Source organism: Zonotrichia albicollis, chromosome Z, assembly GCF_047830755.1.
Source record: "Zonotrichia albicollis isolate bZonAlb1 chromosome Z, bZonAlb1.hap1, whole genome shotgun sequence".
Classification (NCBI taxonomy): domain Eukaryota; kingdom Metazoa; phylum Chordata; class Aves; order Passeriformes; family Passerellidae; genus Zonotrichia; species Zonotrichia albicollis.
This window is the reverse complement of record NC_133860.1, coordinates 86,460,992-86,480,297: the sequence shown is the minus strand read 5'-3', so window position 1 is coordinate 86,480,297 and position 19,306 is coordinate 86,460,992. Positions and strand designations below refer to the sequence as shown.

The window sequence follows — 19,306 nt, the reverse complement described above, 5'->3', positions numbered from 1 at the left end:
TAATCTGTAGTCCAAAATAGACATAAAAGTATTCACAACTCCTCAAATACTGAGTATTGATAATGGTAAGTTAAGGAGACTTGGGGCATTTAGGGTGTGCAAGTGCCTCTTAGTTCTGCTGAAGGGAGATGGGTGTAGAGAACAAAGTAATTTCTCTCCCCATAAAACATAGAAATAAATGCAGAGACCCAACTTTTCTGGAGAGATTGAGCAGCCACCTCAAATGTCCAAACACTCTGCTCAGCAACTTCTAGGAAAACTCTATTTCTCTACTTACGACCTTTAAAAGGAATAATCTCGACCAAACCAATGACAGCATTGTTTTTGATGCACTCTACAACGCTCTGTCACAGAGCTCAGCACTGAACTGTGCCAGCAGGGCAGAGGGGATGTGGGCCCAGCTCATTTCAGTCTCTGGATCAAGGAGTGTCTCTGGTTTGTTACCCTGGGAGGTACAAGCACAAACCAGACACCATTGCCTACAGCAGAAGTGATCTTTCAAAGAGCTGTGGAGAACTAATCAAACCTTAACTGGAAAGTAATCAAGATTTTAATACAGCTAAATGTGAGAAACAGTGTACCCCTTCTTTGCACCAGCACCACATGGAAAATCTTCCACTGCCAGGAGTATGAGATAACAGGAGCACAGGAATTTCTGGAGAGTAAAAATATCTTAACTGCTATGTACAGAAATCATCTTGTAAGGAAGGATTTTCAGGTACCACCCCTTTCAAACCCAGAGATGGGGATGAATGTCCAGGCCTGAGGAAGAGCAGGATGGTCATTTGTGGCCATGAGAACATGGGATACTGCTAAAATACCAGTTTTTGTTTCCCCTTTTCAGCTTGGAAAGAAGTGGGAAGAGTTGCATGTTGGAACTTGCTTCTCCCAGCAGAAGATCTCAAAATGTGGAAAAATGAGCTCTTAACTAGAGAGGTGAAGAAATCTCCTCAGGACATTGTGAAGAAACACAAACCATTCTACACTGAAGACTGAATTTTGCCTCAGACCATCCATGTACATGATTTTTCACAAGACTTCAAAGTGTGCAGAAGTGTTCCTCCAGGAAAAAGTAAAGTAACAGGTACCTGGAAAAAAATCATGGGGATTTTTCTGCTTCAAATGAAGCTACTCCTACTGAAATGCCTGCAGTATTAACAGGCTGGGTGAGCAAGCAACAGTTTTCTTTCCTGAGTCACCTGAAACAATTTCCAATTCTACATGATATATCTTAAAACTTCCAGGCCAGGAGTTATCTCCCTGATCCAGCACATCCACATTCATGACATGCATTTTTTCAAGCCTAAAAAAAATGATAAAAATGTACCTAAATCAGTTCATAACCCTGTTCACTCAGAAGGAAACATATCCAGTGGCAAATCTTGACAGAAAATAAACATAAAATCCATTTTAAATACAGGGGAACTACAAATACTTAAACTCAGGAGGAGTATGGAAAATCTTCTCTATAAAGCCAGAATTGGGGTTTACTTTTCTATTTAGTGGATTTTTAGAAAGATGAGCATGGTAGTGCTGCAAGCCACAACACACTATCTGAGGGGAGAGACAAATCAAACGGCATTGACCTCAGAGTTGCATTTCAGATAATGTAAAGCTTGTAAGTAAACTTGAAGAAACTCAGTTTTTTCTGCACATTCATTTCATGAGTCAACCTGTGTGTTCCTGCCTGACTCGCAGCTATGTCGAGTGAGGCAGCAATATTTCCAAATCATTACATCATCTGCAAGTGCTTTCCTCCTCCATCAAGCATTCCTAAGCCTTTCTCTCTCCACAAAAGCAAAGACAAGATTATTTCCTCTCCAAACACAGCCCACTCAGCCACAGCTGCCATGTCTGCAGCAGCCAGACCACGCACCCCTTCAGCAGGAACGGTTTTTCTTAGGTCAAGTGGAACACATGCCTAATAAAGAATTCTGAATTGCTCGCATGAATTAATAAACAAGCCTTCTGTGCTGTTTTGTACGTACAATAAGAGTTTTTAGATACGACAGCACAGCTACAAATGCTCTACTACTTGACCTGCAATGTAGCAGCAGAGTTTTGATTTAGCTCGGCGGGAGGAAGAACCCAGCAACAGCTTCTGATGGTTCCCACTGACGGTGGGATTTTGACCTCTGTGTGGATCAGGGTTTCACTCACTGCATGTTCATCTTCCTCTGCTCTGAGATCTGCTTGGCTATATCCTAATACCATCTTCTTGTTTTTTGACACGAGCTTACCTTAAAATGCCACCTTAAAATACCAGACACAAAAACCATAATGAAGACTGTCCTAAGCAAAACCTAAGTGAAACCTAAGCGATAACAAGGAGCATTGTGAGTCTTGTGAGGGATTAAATGAATTTATCCCAACTGTGACAAAAACAATGCAGAGTTTTTCCTGCATTAGGAAGGAAACACTAGGCAAATTAATTTCTGAAGTAAATCATACTGTTTCTAAAATAATTTGTTCATCCTGTCTTGATGTGCAAATAGAATCATACCATGATTTTCTCTTTTCTTCATCAAGCATGACTTTATACAGTAAGTTAAATATTCAATCACAGAATTGTAGGACACGCTGAACTTGCAGTTTCTCACTTTTCTTGAACTATGACAATACACATCATAAATGAGCAGTAAGGCCATGTAATATTCCAAGGCCTGTAGAAACGCTAATGGAACATGCTAAAGGAGGTTTCTAACTACTTTGATTCACCTACCCAAATTCCTAGTATACCTCTAAATTTAGACTCAACAGTGGACTTACTGATCAGTTAAACTCTTCTGAGCTGAAACGTTTGTGGACTCCTTTCAGACTCCAAATACTTTTTCCCTGAAAATTTCCTCTTGCTGATCGTTCTGTTTCACAATTTTGTTTCATAACAATATTTACATTTTTTGAATTTTTGGCGTTTGTTACATACACTTAATTTTGAGAACACAATGTCCTCCACTGAAGTCAACTGTTGTGCTTTGGATCTGCCCAGATTTAAATCTCTAATGTCATTCCTCACGGTCTTACACTATTCCTGTAAAACAACTGCTCCTTCAGTGAGGAACTAAACCTTCCTCTAATAACAAGGAAACAAAATACTAAGCAGCTAATACTAATAGCTAAGTCTTTTCTTTTTCCAACAACTTTTTATTTACAACAGATTAGGACAAAATGACCACAAGTACTGTGCTTGCAAGAGATACCTAATTTTTAGTTTGAGGAATGTACCTTGCTAAGTTGGCTGACCTTAACAACTCTGTGGGTACAAGATGTCCTTAAAACTTTGTTCCTCTCTCTGACAATTATTTCTTTCATTAATTATGCTTAGTGGTCAGCATAGCCTGGACATGACTGTGCAACATTGTCCAAGCTCCTTAACCCTCACAATTTAATCATCACTACAGGGTGTTAAAGAGACATTGGTGAAAGATGCTGGACATCTCTGACTGTGCTGACGGTACATTCAGAGTCTAAGATGTTGTTTACTGCAAATAAACAACATGGCAAGACCACCATTAGCTCACACACTGTAGGATGCCAAGCCATTAACAGATTTTGACAACAGAAAATGCAAAATGGTCACTTTGCTGAATCATTTCTGTTGTTCCCAAACCGTGTTTATAAGACACTGGGATAGAACAGTTTAATGTCAGTTTTGTCCGCAGAAATATGTTTTGGCAGTAAGTAGACACTATTTGTGAGACAGACCTGGAAAAGACTCAAGGAAAGAGGTTTCACAGTTGTATTGTGAGAACTCCTCTCACTCAAGACTCCTCTGTCGTGTTTTGAATGAAGTCCCAAAGGCAGCAAAACTGTCATGAAACTTCTACCCTTTATTCCTCCTGTTGTCTTTGACCAGCTGATTTTGCATTTATCTTATTCTGTGTTGCTTGACTGTTTATTAGGGTGAAAAATCTCCAGGCTATTTCAGGATACAAAAACATACGAACCACCCCAGTTTCGGCCAGGGTGGTGCTGACAGAAGCCAGAGATCAATTCCATCTGCAGAACAGTCTTTTCTTTAGCACTGACAGAGCACAGATATTTGGGCAGGTCCCATCCATGTTTCCATCTGTCCCGTGCCTTTGTGACCAGCCTCATGTGTCCATGGCATGAGGGACAGAAGGACACCCTTTATTCTGCATTAACACATGGGACAGCACCTTGATCTCTGAGACAGCTTCCAGGGGTCACCCATATCGTGCTGGCAATAAAGAATTAGGAACTCCTACTTCTAAGGTATCCCTAGGAAACTGAGAGTTACATATAAACAACACCTGTGTTTTTGAGCCACTGCAGTGCAAAATACTTCTCTATCACATTTATACGTGCACAGTTAATGAAGCCATGGTAAAGACACACAAAACTTACATAGTCATGAAAGGCTTTTGCTTCACTTGAGTGTTCACATGTTTCTCGTCTTTCTGGAGCTGCACAGTAGAGATCCCAGAACACGCTGCAAGGGAGAGGTTACAGGGATGGTGAGAGTGTCACTGCGATCTCATGAGCATTTCATGGCATACACACACCCCACATGGCTGCTCCTATACAGAAACGTCACGGTCTCTCCAAAGAATGAGAACACTCCCCTCTAAGGAAGAATTTAGATTTGTAAATCACCTGTGAGGAAAAAGCCCTGCCATCTGATCTCTGAGACAAGCAGTGCTGTACTCCTTTAACACCACTGCACCACATACCAACAATCTGGTGTAATATATATGAATACAACGTGTATTACTGTGCATTTAATCTTATCCCTCCAGCAACTGCCCAAACAACTTCCACAAAGCACGGGAAGGAATGAATTCATAATAATATGGAAAGGAAAGAAAACTGGGAATCCTTCCATGGTCAAGGTTCCTGGAGCCACAGAACAATTTGGATTAGAAGGATTTTAGAGCCCATCCAGTCTCCAACAACTTCCACTATCCCAGGTTACCCTGAGCCCCATCCAGCCTGGCCTTGGGCACTTCCAGGGATGGGGCAGCCACAGCTTCTGTGGACAAATGTCCAGTGCTGTGCTTAAACCAAAGCTCCCTGAGGATCTGATGCCCGGGCAAGCACAAAAAATGCATAGGCATCTTCTTAGGTCATAAAGAATAAAAGGAAGGGTATCATGGCACATAATCCCATTGGTCTTCCCCACAAACTCCTTCAACTATACTTATATACCAATCAGTTCTACCACAAAGTTTCTGGAATGAAACTGGGTCTATGCTAGAATGACTTAATAATATATTTGAATTATAAAATTTGTTGGAGTTTCATTGTGGTTTTTTACTGGTTTAGACTTAATCCTCTATAACTTAATCCAGCACCATAATAGGGATTTATGGACAATTTGAGCACTCTGCTGCAGACAATCAAAATTAGGGATAATGCAGACATTAGGGATAAAAGGGACACGTTCTTGCCAGGCTTCCATCACACAGCAAGAGCTGTGAAAGAATGGCCTACGAAGGATACCCCACTTCCCATGCAGCTGTGCAAATCACTTGGGTTCAAATGGGACCATTTCCAAACCTGTGAATTTTTGTACTCCTGACAGCTGGGCATATTTTCTGCACTTCTGCATTTCTTCAAACACAGGCTTTTGGATAGACTAAAATAATGAATAAATACCATGGCTACACAGCACTGCCTATGAGCACTCTTCTCCCCTGGGGAATTCTACACACACAGCTGTGGACTGCAGACTGAGCAAGCTCACATCTACACAGTCTCTGTATTTACTGTGTTTTCCTTCCAAATGCAACTGTTTATGATATGTAGAATGACCCCTTAGCTGCAAAATGTGCTGGAAGGTGGTGAAGAAGGAAAGCCAGGCCACCTCCTTTCTTATCAAAGCTCTGTGCAATATTTCTTTTTTTCTGTATCCAATATCCAGTATCTTTTTCTGTTATTTCGTTTTCTGTATCTAATTTTCTGTTATTTTATTCCTTAACAAGAGAATGCTTCTTAATCCTGATCCTCCTTTTTTTTTTTTACTGTGTTCACCTGAATTTCTTGCCTCCAGCAGCTGGAACTGGACATCAATATATTCTAGGAAAATCAGAGGAGAAGAAAACTGGTACTTACCACCACCAGGAATGCAAGAATCCTGGGGGCTCCCCCAGTGTGATGTTTTTTTCCCATCTTATCTAAAATAAAATGATAAAAACAGAGGTGTACATTGTGATCATTATGCTGGCATTTGATCATTGTGACTAAAAAATACTACATAATTCAGATAGAAAAAGGATGAGGAAGAGAAGATTCCACAGTTATGAGACACTTTATGGTCATCAATTTGGATGCCCTATTTACTTACTTTTCTATATTTATTAATATAGCTGATCCTTTAAATTAGCTCCTCTTGTGCTAGGGGAGCATAGTTTAGAATTTTATTCTTTGGGGTTTTTTTTAAATTCTGAGTATATTGTGTACTACTTTAAGGTCCAAAATGCGTGATTAAAGAAGTGATTATCAAGTACCGTTGAAAGCTGAGATCTTTTCACAGATTTGCACAGGAGCGCTGCTGTGGATTCAGCAGGTGGCACTCTTCCCCCCGCAGCCAGGGCCAGCCGTGTTTTACAATCCTCTAGGAGTGCTTCAGTCACAGGTAATGTGCAAAAGTGAGGCAGTGCCACTGCCATAACCCAGCTACTCTGGCTTGCTCTCCTCAGCACCTCTGCTGCCTGGGACTTCCTTCCCACCAAGGAAACTGGGTCTGCTTGAGGCTCTTTTCAAAGGAAATGCAGTTTAACAACTCTCAGCTCCTGAATTCAAACTTTTGTGGTTGATCAGGGAACCCATCAGACAACACCAATCGCAGCAACAGCATCTGTTTCTCTGCAAAACTTTCCAAATGTTGTACCCTAACTATAATCACACACCCACCTTTTCAATGCCAGTCGGTAGTTTGTCCTTAACTCCAAAATTTAAGAGTTTGGGCTATCACAAAACCCACACAACACTGTCCAGAAGAATGTCTCATGTTAGAACTTGGTGGATATTTGGTGCACACTTTGCATTGTGTGCACTGCAAACTCCTCTAGTTACAATGACACACAGCATAATTTCCTGTCCAACTCTCTTAAAAAGGAATTGTTAACAGCACAAACCATGTTCTTCTCTATAGACAGAAGCAATGGCAGACAAGAAGAAGGTTATTTTAATTAAATGCTTAAACAGCCTTAATAAGAAAGAAATTTAAAGTGAGAGATCTACATACAAATATGTAAAAATACATAAAAGCATACTATTAAAGGTGGATATAGTGTTCATACTGCCAGGGTCTTTCCTAAAGCAGGCATTTTTTAAAGAGACTTAAGATTCTCAACTTGCACTTGATTTCTACATCCAGTTCTTAGGAAATTCAAACCCACGCAAGTTTCGTCAATACAAAATATGTAGCTCATATGCCTAAAATGTTGCTTGGACTTACATGAAAATCCATATAGAAAACCTCAAACCTAATGCAAATTTGACATATTATATGAACACAACTCTTTAAAAATAATTATGCTATTTTAAATTGTCTATAAAAGATAACATTGAGTCACTATCACTTGAGTTGGTAAAGCTGGCAGAATGAAAACCAACATCCCTCACACAGTAGCTAATACACAAAAAACATATTTCACAAAGTTCCTGAAGTGCTTAAGTGCCTAAAGTTCCTTAAGTGCTGGCAGGAAAAAGTGATGAACATTTGGAAGCCAAAGCCACTACAAAGGTATTACACACTCTTCAAATACACTTCTCTGAGGCACAGCTGCTCCTCGTGCACCCTGGGAATGTCTTGGAAAGACTTGTATTAATAATCAGGAACACACAGTACCTCTGAGAAGGTTCAAAATCACATAATGAAGAGATGCATTGTACAACCAGAATGAAAAAGGGGTTCCTGAAGCAGAAATGTCATTCGCTTAGCAGTAAAAATTATGTCTGTGAGGAACACCCACATTATGTTTAAGCAGTGATTGTTTTCTTCAAAGCAGGGCCTGGTGAGGAAATTACCCAGTTCAGGTCTTTTGTGGGTCCTGGGACATATGCCATCTTGAGAAACTGACTGGGAGGAGGAGACTGAAGGGAATGTGGAAGTTTGGGACTCTTTTAAAGGATCCGTACTTTAAATATTGTTTTAAATATCCGTACTTGTGTCTAACATAGCAGATTCAGTCTGTCTGATCAACAGGAGTTATGAAGAATTATTATTTATGGGGGAAAAAAAAAAAAAAAACACCAAAAAAACAACTTCATTGTCAAGTGTGATTGAGCTCAAAGCCAGAGAATGATTAACTGGGAAATGCCCACCAACCAGGTCCAGGCCAGGCTAATAGCATTATCCAAGGCTGGAATCTGATTTCCAGGATAGAAAATACGTGGGATAAGAATCAAGTCTTCAAGAGAAGCATACAAAAGTCAAACTAGACACAAAAGCATGACAAAAACACAGGGATGCTGAGGACAACCATGCCTAAATTACAGAGTATCACAGTGGATTCATGGATATCCAACTTCTATTTCCTTTAATATGGTTCCATTCCTCTGAGGCACAGTCCCTGGCAGATCTGTGAGAGAGGGCTCATAACCTTTATACACCACTGGCTGCCCTGCAGCTCGGACAATCTGCGTGTACTCTTCTTTTAAGCCCCAACACTCAGCTTTAATCTCAACTGTTTAACTAAAAAATGAAACCCACCCAAACTGAGAGAGCATCCAGCCCAGCAGTCACAGAACCATTCACAAGAACTGCAGCACATTTACCCACCTGCACTGCTAATCAGTGAGGGAAACAAACTCACAGCTCGTACCTCATACCCACTCTGGCACTACTAATTGTCCCTGACCTGTGTTTCCCACCTCTGGATGAGTACAAGTCCTACTTTTAAAGATTTGATATATCCTTATGTTTCAGTGTTCAGACCTGAGAACTTCTCTGTAACTCAAGACTGAATTAGTTCTAAAAGCTGAGCTTCCAGACACTGTATTTAATGTTTTCAGGAAATCCAGATGTCATACCAGCTATGCTTCTGCCAACTGTTCATTTTGCAAAAACATCATAAAAACAAAGTGAGCAAAATTTACCTTGTGCAACGCATTATTTACAAATGACAGCTGTTTTGGAAAAGCCAAGATGATACTCTACATTATTTTCTCTTATTTTTCCAGTGTTTTACCACAGAGATAAAACAATTGTCAAAAACATGCTTTATTATAAATGTAAACCGATCCTACTACAATTCTACCCTTTTTCCTTATCTGTGCTTTGTCAGTGTTGTGTGAACATCACAAACAACTCTCTGGATTTTCATTTTCCCCTCTTCCATCTCCAAAATGTCATCATCAGCATAATAATTTAATTAGTTTTTGGAGGAGGATCACTCAAAGCAGCAAATGTTCCTAGGACAATATCTTGCCTATTTTTTCCCAACTTCTGCTCGCTATTCCTATTACTACTACTACTACTACGCTATTGTCATTATTATCAATTATTGATAGTGTTGTTGTTGTAGTAATTATCTTGTATGTTCTTGTCAAAGATTAAAAACAATAATAAACCCAGAAGACTTCAACGTGTTCTGCATACATTTTTATCCTAGGGCAAAAGTAAAATGCTGATGAGACACAATTTACTTCAACCTTCACAAGATGCATACAAAGTCTTTGAAAAGACTCTTTAAAAAATCCCAAAACTACTGTGTAAAGGTAAAAATTCCATTAGCAGTTGAAAGTGTTTAAAAAAGCAGCACCTAAGTGGTTGTGGCCGTCATTGATTCAACAGATGAAAAGAAGTGAAGTGGTTAAAAGCATGGTGAGAGCACAGAGAGATCCGCAGTGCTTCAGAGAAGGAGAACTGATAGTGTATGACAGTGGGATGTAAAATACATTTAGAAGGGCCCATCATTCACAATTGGAGATATCAATAGTAAGTTAAAAGGTCATCAAAACTGAGTACCACTGAAGTGTTCTCCAGCATGCCCACTTATTAGAGAAAATAGATTAATCTTCCCCAGTGTGGAATGGGGATTACAAACCACAGCAAAAACAGTCACAAAAGATCATGTAAAATGACATGGCAAACTGTGTTCTGGAGGATAAGGAACAGCAGATTGAAGCAAACTGATACCCGAGGTTTTCACTGCTCTTATTCTAGACCAAATCATATTTATTTCACTTGCAAGCCCTCTGAAGTCATGTAAAAAACTCACCTCTGATAAAAATGTCTGAGCTGATTTCTGTGCTCCTACATGGAGCAGATATTCATATACGTACAGTGCTAATCTGAAAAATAAACAGAAAGGACAATATTTAGAATTGTGCATTTGTTTGCTCCTCTACTTCAGAAATAAAGGATTATCACAAGTTTGAGATATGCCCCACTGCCTTCCACAAACCACAAAGTAATGAAGTGCCAAATCTATTACCTCTACCAGAATTTTTCAACTAGACATGCAGGTCAATCTGACCAGAGGTGTTCAAATAGTCATTAATTAAAACATTATTAAGCCCCCAAATTACTTAATGTCAACATTTTTACTATTTGGACAAGTGCCCAGTGAGCTAACAAGTGACCCAGTGCTGCTCTGAGTGAGCATGCTTTCTGTAAATACAATATATTCATACAGCGTCACTGATTGCTTTTCCAGGTCAGCTTTTTTAGCATGTGGAATGTGTCAAGCTGTTAGCACTCTTGAAAAATAGCCCTGTGGTTTTTCCAAAAAACATGGAAACTTCAGGCTGCATCAGGAGAAGCAATGGCAGCCTTGATGCACGGCATGGCCAAACAACCACAGCTCTGCAGCAAATGGAAAACAGATCCTGAAATTCATCCAGACCTGGGCTCTGATGGCAGCAGAGCTACAAACGACTGCCACAGCTCCAGCTGACTCCCCAGAGCCTCCTGTTTGTCTGTCTGCAAGCCTCCAGGCTGCCCAGGAGGAGGAGGAGGAGGAGGAGGAGGAGGAGGAGGAGGAGGAGGAGGAGGAGGAGGAGGAGGAGGAGGAGGAGGAGGAGAAGGAGAAGGAGAAGGAGAAGGAGAAGGAGAAGGAGAAGGAGAAGGAGAAAAAGGAGGAGAAGGAGGAGAAGGAGGAGAAGGAGGAGAAGGATGTCTTTTATATTTGCTAGCTGCACTGTTTCTAAGAAGTTAAATATATTTGAATGCATGTAGTAATACACAGCAATGCTTATTTTAAAAATTCTCCTTATTAATTTTCAAAAACTTGTAGACAGCTACACAAAGAAGAGAGGGAGAGGACTTGTCTTCCTCTTCAAAACCCAATGCCATGTTCTCTGTGATCAATGTCATCAAGGCTCTGCTGGAGCAGTAATTATTGCAATGACCTATCAAGTGTGAAATTTTAAAATCTTCAGAGATCTTCCCCAAAAATGGTTTTCACTAGTTGTTTGTACTTTGTGCATGCAATACATACACATATTACTTTACTCTCTGTCCAACTTCAAAAGCAAAGGTGTACTTTTTTCTCAAATTAAATATATATAATTCAAACATGTGACTAATTTCAGTTTGAACTCTCTAAGCACTGTGGGGAGAGAGCATTTCTTAAGCGTTGACTTAATTCTTCCCAGTTCAACTGCCATGCAAATTTTAAGCAATAAATGTTGTAGACTAAATCTAAGACAGATGTAAGAGACAGAGAAGAAACGCTTTTCTGCCACAGCCCATACATCCTGAATACCCAGTTATGCTTTAAAGAGCACAGCACAGAATAACCCCTTGTCTTGCTAGGTCTGTATGGCCGCCCCAGCCCTGGTCACTGTGCTCTCAGAAAGCCTTTACAGAATGTAACTACGTTATGGGTTCATTCCGAAATAAATGCATTCACCGCAGAGATCAAAAGAGGTTTCCCTGTGTTACAAGGAAGGATCAATGGGAAATTGATACGCTGGGGAAAGACAGAGAGACGCCCGAAAAGGTGCAACATTGTGTAACAAGGAGGAATACCAAAATTACAAACTCTAAGGACAGGCGAGGAACAGCAAAGACAAAAACCAAGCTACAGTTCAAGTGTGTGCAATGAACAAATTAATGAACTATTTCACATCCTGTCACAAGACTAAGGAAGTATTAGTGAGGTGGTCTTCAACACCAAAAGACTTGAGTTTGAAGTGACGTTTTAAAAAAAGACAGTTTTTACTCATTAAACTGGTGTGAGAAACCGTGCAGAAGCAGCAAGCAGACATATGTCGAATTTTCACATTTGCATACTTGTTGACATCCCATGAGTAATGTGAGGAAAAAATATTTCCAATCAATTTATGACAATGCTGCAGTAATTTCTGTTAAAGACATGACACAGGCCAGAGCTCCCCCCTCCCTGCCAAGACAATTAGAGCACACATTCATCTGTACCCTGATGATGCATTCACTCCATTAACAAACAAAAAAGGTTACTGTCTGACTCATGTTGCTAACCTGGTGCACTTTGCCTGAAGTTCCTGCTCTAATTGGACAAGGCATTCCTACATCCCACAAGCAGCTACTGGATTCCACAGAAAAGAACCATTTAAGTGGTTCAAGTCAAGCATTTATCAGAATACTACCAGGAAATAAACAGTAATTCCTCTAACTGTGCCGTGGAAATTGCATTCCTACATTTTAAAGATGGGGAGATGCAATTAGCTTAATGAGAACTTACAACTCAAGCCTTGCAGCGCTGTTTCCATTGATGGAAACATGGAGAACTCACCCAATTCCAAAGCAAAAGACTAAGACTGCACATCACACAAGTGTTCCCACCACTTCCTCCGTCACCAAGAGCCTTTATGCTGCTAACATCTGATGCTGGATGTAAAAAAATAAAGTATCTATAATGGGAATGTTCCAGATCTGAGCATCACCAAGATATATTTATAGCATTTTTAGATTGTTAAGACGTAATTTTTTGAAAACTCTTCCTTGTATGGAGAGTTTAGCATATGGCACATCAACCATTTAACTTTTGGTGGGTTCAAAACAGTAATTAAAGAACTAGAAAATCAATATCCATACATAATTGTAAGTCTGAGTGAAGCAGCTGAGCAAGAATGAAAAGCAACTTCATAGAAGAGATCTTAAATGTTACTCTCCATGTTTCAGAAGACCTCATGCATTCCCAAATTACTACTCTGCTCAGAGAAGTAGCTTTTCTGTTGTTTTCAAGAATGTTTCTAGACTTCAGTTCAAATTCATATTTCATTTCAAATCCTCACTCATCTCACATTCAAATTACAAATCCCATTCTCTAAAACAAGAGCAAGTAGCACTGAATCTTAGCATGTATTTGAAGTGGGGTTTTTCTGAACAAATTTTCTTGACTCCACTAATTCAGTACTTTAAAACCTGCTCCAAGGCTCCTGAAGGCAAGCTGGTTTTACCAAATTTCAACAAACACTGGTAATCAATTCTTCTAAGGAAGTTTATTTAATATGCCAAACCACACTTTCTGCCCTATTTGGTCATACTGACCGTAATTTTTTGCTCCTTCTCTCTCCCTGTTTTTAGCATATTTATATGGTAATATAATTTGTTCCTAAGCATGTATTTTTAATATATTTGTGATATAGATATATGTGTATGTACATATGTATTTATTTTTACTTATATGTGTATGTATGTATGGATGGATGGATGGATGGATGGATGTATGATAGACAGATAGACAGATAGATAGACAGATAGACAGACAGACAGACAGATAGACAGATAGATAGAATCTTTTTCTACTCATCTCACCTGAGATTTAGGATGTCCCAAAACCTGGCCTCCTGAAGTGAGGCCACCCTCCCGTTGGTTACTGCTCTGACAGCACAATAAACACCAGCAGGGTTTTTCAGTTCACCCACACACCTGCAGCTCACTTTTTTTTGGGTATGTATGTCCTCATTTCACACACTTTTGCTACTTGAGCTCCTGCAGACTTCAAACACTGGCACAGCCATTTCCAACCACACGTTAAGTTGAGCACCAGTGTGTAAGTAAACACGGAATAGATATTTGGTGTGCGCTGATCTTTTGGGAAAGATCAGAGATGTGTGCCGTGGTAGTGTCTGCACTCTCCCCCACAAGCACTTAATTGCATGGCTTTACATATTTTCATCAGCTAAGGATGCCTTGGTTTGTGCTGTCACACTGCAGCCTTCCCCACACTGCTTTTATCTGACTCTGGCTCAATTTCATATTTGTATTTTGTCTCAGTTCTCAGCTCGTAGAAATTACTACACATCCAGACTACTGAAGAATCAAAACACTCTTCTGAAGGCTCCAACCTGACTGGGACAATTTCCATCAATTTCCAAATACTTTATCAAAAGGCAAGTTTTCCTGATGACCTCCAGAATTTCAAATTTTAAAACTGTCATTTTTTCACCTATGTTTGGCATATATATTCCTCAAGATTTCCAGTAGTTTCACTGGCTTCCTGGTCCATGGTTAGGGTAATTCATTTCATGAAAACATATTGATTTTTAAAGTCTCTAAGTAGTTTCTTTGGCTTAACCCATATAAACTACACAACTTACCATAATTATAAAATATTCCAAATGGCAGTTAAAAAATAGCTACCTGACAAAATACATTTTAAAGTGTAAGCTGAGACTTTAATAAAAATACTTGAGGTTCCACCTCTTCCTGATAGTAAAGGTGGTAACCTTGGTCTTCCCTGCTGCTTTCAATGGGATAGTAATGGGTTTTTACATGGTATTTTGTCCCTGGTATAAAATTTCCTGTATTTAATGAGTTTAATGCCATGACCTGGCAGTAAGCAAAGGCAGCAGCACAGAGCTGGCATGGAGAGAATCACAATCAGAGAGCAAAGCAGAGACACAGTCCTCCCCAAAATGCAAACTTTAAAGCCTTAAAATCACAGAATTACTCATTGATATATGACATCTTAAAACATTACAGCTGTTCCTGAAGCAGCTGCTTGCTCTGAGCAGAAAACAGCAGCCTACAGCATCCCCTGGAGAAGGCTGAGGAGGAGGAGGAGGGAGCAGGAATGCACAGAGCAGCTCCCCAAGGATGAGCTGGATCAGCACTGCCTGGACATGCAGTGCCCACCAGCCTCACTGAGCAAGCAGCACCTAATTTGATTTTCATTCATACAAAGAAATCAGTGTTTCTGAGCATCTGGCTCCTACAAGGACATGGTTTTGCTGGTAGCCTTCCCAGCCTTTCTCAGAGAATGTACATTTAATACCCTGTCCAAAGACCCCCAGGATATTTAGGGTTGGACTGCTGGTCTCCCTCCTAAGTGTCATCACTGATGTTGGCCAAAAGAGTTTATTCCTCTTTTACAGCAGATCCTGGTAACACCCAGATGCAGATGTTAAATGCAGACTGTGCCATTCCCCCTACTCACTGCATGCTCCAGTTATGTGCTCAGACTGTAAAATGCAAACTCTGCACTGAGAGCTTGGTAGGACGCCCTGAAGAGACAGTAACGAGTCGCCTCATGAATTTTAGGGGAATCATATGGGATGGTGACACACAAGATGAAATTCCCTGAGTATCGACCTAAAAAGTAATGGTGGAAAGTAATTTGTATGACTTATTATGAAGCAGTAAAATTTTCTTCTGGAGAGGTTATCATTCTGAAATGATAAGAGTGAAGCTATCAGACCTCTAAAGTCAAAGAAATTCAGGGTACTGGTGGAGAGGCTTTCTTCAGAAAAACACATAGCCTGGAGAAAAGAAGTGCAAGACAAGCATGAGGTGCGTCAGGCTAAATTTTAAAAACTGATGCAAGTATCAATGGAAGGCAAATAGGAAATAGTATGAGGTTACTCTGGCTGCATCCAAAAATTCATCAGTGATCCAAGAAAAGACTACAACCGCAATGAAGAAAGTAAAATCATGTAGCAATATTAACAAGATTCAAGTATTTGCATCAAGCTTCAACATTCAACATTTGCATCAAGTAACAACATTCAAGTTTCCCCCCCAAACAGGGAGCTGTGCTGCTGTTCCTGGGAACAAACCACCACCCATGGCTTTGAGTTCAATACTCAAATATGTGTATTTTACAACTTTACAGATAATTTTCTTAGACTCTGAACTGGAAGTTACCAGAAACACCTTCCTTTTGAAATGCATAAAAAAGCCATAGTGGTTTTCTATATCCTCCCACAATCTTTTTATAGTAAGAATACTTTCCAAACAAAGAATCCCAGCAATGAGAGGAAGGTACTTGAGAATCAGGTGCACAAAGAGTTTATCCACACATCAGAAATCCCCATACTTTAAAAAACCTCAGCAATAATAAAGGCTTGCAGAACTGAATTTCTACTATCAAATGTTTGATAACAGTCTAGAAAATTCGAATGCTAGCTCTCCAAACTGTTACCACTGACTAATGTTTGAAAGGAAGAAACCAGATACAAAAGAAAATGGATGGGAAGTATTTGATTCTGCACTGACAGCTGATGTTTGGTAGAAGAACTGACACAGAGGTGGTTTTTTTATGAAACAGGGAAAAGAGGCAAAACATTTGTCACACAGTCTCCAGCTGTGCACTTATTCTAAATCAAAATTTAAAGGGCATAAGCATGCAAAAGACTCCAGTTCTACCATGTGTGGGGCCCAATTCAGACTGGTAGTTCTACTCTTAATAGTTATAAATGCATTTCTGTACATGACTTACTCAGCTCAAAAAAGGGTTGCCTTACACGTGGTTTACAGAGGAAAATAGAAAATTCTTTATTTTCTTAAGTATGTATTACTAGAGTACTGTAATCCAAACTGGACTGAGTTACTAAATTAACTTCATGGATAACTTCAGAGACAGGCAGGACAAGAAATGCAGGACATAAGTCAATGTCACGTTGCCAAAATGCAATTTCTGCAGCAGGTAGACAGGCAAATAGGAGATTTCAACAGGGCATAGACAGGTTTTAGGATGTCAGAAGTTGGCACTGAAAAGTAAAATTATAAATATATTATAAATATATTATAAATTTATTTTATTTATAATTTTTTTTATTTATAATTTTATAAATTATAAATAAATTAGGTTAAAAGGGGGGGGGGGGGGCAGAATAAAAATGAGGGGAAGAAAAAAAATGGTAAAAAAATTAAGGAAAAAAAAAATCCGGATGGGATCTTCACAGCCAGACAATTTAAGGTTCTAAAATGTACACTTCAGTGAGCTGATGTGCCCCAACACTGCAGCCCAATTAATATACCTGACTGAGCCAATACTCAACACAGCCACTGCACAACAACTCCAAGCACCACCCGTGCCACTCCAGGCATAGCAAAGGACTTAAAACTCTGAGCTTGTGACCAAAAGGAAAAAGATAGTGAAGATGTCTTAATGGAGCCAAAGGTTTACAGATTAAAAATACTGGTGAGCTCCATGCAAGAACTTTGGTCAGTCTTTCTAAGGAGAGTTTCAGAAATATTTTCCAACATATCATGAGTGATGAACCATTTCATGTAAAAATCCTCTGTAATAACAGTGCAAAAATAATATACCTTCAAAATGAACTCAAAAATGTTTTATTAAATATAAACACCAGTTTGCTTTTTGTTCATGAGCAAACTTCTGCCCGAGCACAATTTTTCATTTCTTCTCAGTGACATTTTAAAGATTTCTGATTGAACTGCTCGAGGACAGAAAAGTTCATTAAAAAAAAACAAACTTGCACAACTTCCATGTGTTTTCCACTTCTCAGTTAAATATGAATAGAATATTAAGATTCAGCAAATATTTGTATTTAGGATGCTGTTTACACACCACCTGGGATCGACTTGAGATATTTATGTGGTATTAAAGAGATTCTGCTCTTAAGCCACAAAAGCAGACCCACAGAGTACCAGATTCATGGAATGGTTTGGGTTGGAAGAGACCTTAAAGCCCATCCAGCGCCACCCCTGCTATGGGCAGGGACACCTTCACTGTCCCAGGCTGCTCCAAGCCCTGTCCAACCTGGCCTTGGGCACTTCCAAGCACATTGCAATAATTACACTGCTATTCCATGCTTCATTTATTGCCTTTATCCTCCTCCTTTCTTCATTTTCCCTCTTTCTTAGCAGCAAAGGAGAGAAACTAATCTTGAGTCACTCTGGAAACTCTGGAAAGCAGATTTGGGTGTAAGAAGTCGGAATTACAACCAGCAGAGAGCAGGGACTGCTTTGCTGCTCCTTATCTTCAACGAGGCTGCTGCCTGCAGAAGGAAGGGGAAGGGATTGCTGCTCCTCCTGCAGCTCTGCTGTGCTGCCGGGCTGGGACAGGGCAGGCACATCTCCCAAGACTCTCACCAAAGATTTTGCAAAACCCACTTCCAGCACCAACTGATGAACTAAAGCCTGCTAAGAACCTTTTCCTCTTTCTACCAACTATATATTTTTATCAGCATATACAAATAAATCCATTTATGCCTCCCTGTTTCATCTTTTATACACAGAAAGGTAGAGGCTAGATTTTTTTCAGACCACTTCAGTTTTACAATGCATAATGTTTAAATCTCAGTGAAACTATGTTTATGCTATATAAAGCTTTTATGAAGAAAAACTGTGAATCAAACTCTAATACGCTCTTTTTCAAAAAGAAGTATTGATGAAGGATTCTAAACAACTGCAAAAATTCTGAGTGAAGAAAAAGGTATTAAACTTGCAGTGAATAGCATTAACATGAAAAGGAAACCAACACTTATGATTTACTACAGAACTCTCCTGCTTCTGCATTAACTGTTCATTTGATATTGAACAGAGTAAAAAAAACACAAAAATTTCAGCTCTCAGCTAAGTGGTGAATATCCTTCAGTCCTGTCTCACATCTAGTGGAGACAGATTGAAACAGACAAAAACAGAGTATACCTGAAATGAACAAAACCAACCAGCTACCATCAAAGATAAAAGGACAAGGCATCCCACAAAGATCTATGCATAAAAAAAAAGCTTCACAATATATCTGTCATATTAATTCAGTACTATGTATAATGTATCTACAAAAGTTTCTCTCTCCTCAAAAGGTAAAACCAGAAACAGATCTCACAAGAAATTGTACATACATACCGAAGTCTGCGTTAAATGCAACATTTTTATTTGCATCAGTAGATGGCTGCATTAAAACCAAAAATAAAAAAAATGTAACTTTCTGTTTAAACTCAGAAATTATTTTTCATTAGGAATACCATTTTTTACTCTCAACGTGACTCAAACTGAGATTGAATCTAAATCTTGTACTTAGTTGAAATACTCTGCTTTATCTTCCAAATGAATGATGCTTGACTTGGTCCTGGGTCTATTTAGAAAACATACATTAGTTTTTTTAAATATTATTTCATTAGTACATGACAAGAAGACAGCTTTTCAGCACAGCACCAG

At 39.4% G+C, this 19,306-nt stretch overlaps 1 protein-coding gene across 4 annotated transcripts in view; it reads right to left on the bottom strand.

The window, feature by feature from the left end:
• Positions 1–19,306, bottom strand: part of SSBP2 (single stranded DNA binding protein 2) — a 136,159-nt gene that overhangs the window by 95,659 nt on the left and 21,194 nt on the right. For all 4 annotated transcript variants that reach the window (XM_074533091.1, XM_074533094.1, XM_074533093.1 and 1 more), the window contains exons 2-4: positions 10,191–10,263; positions 6,076–6,137; positions 4,369–4,453 (exon numbers count right to left, since the gene is read on the bottom strand). In XM_074533091.1, the coding sequence (XP_074389192.1) occupies positions 4,369–4,453; positions 6,076–6,137; positions 10,191–10,263 (220 nt within the window). The remainder of the gene's footprint in view (positions 1–4,368; positions 4,454–6,075; positions 6,138–10,190; positions 10,264–19,306) is intronic.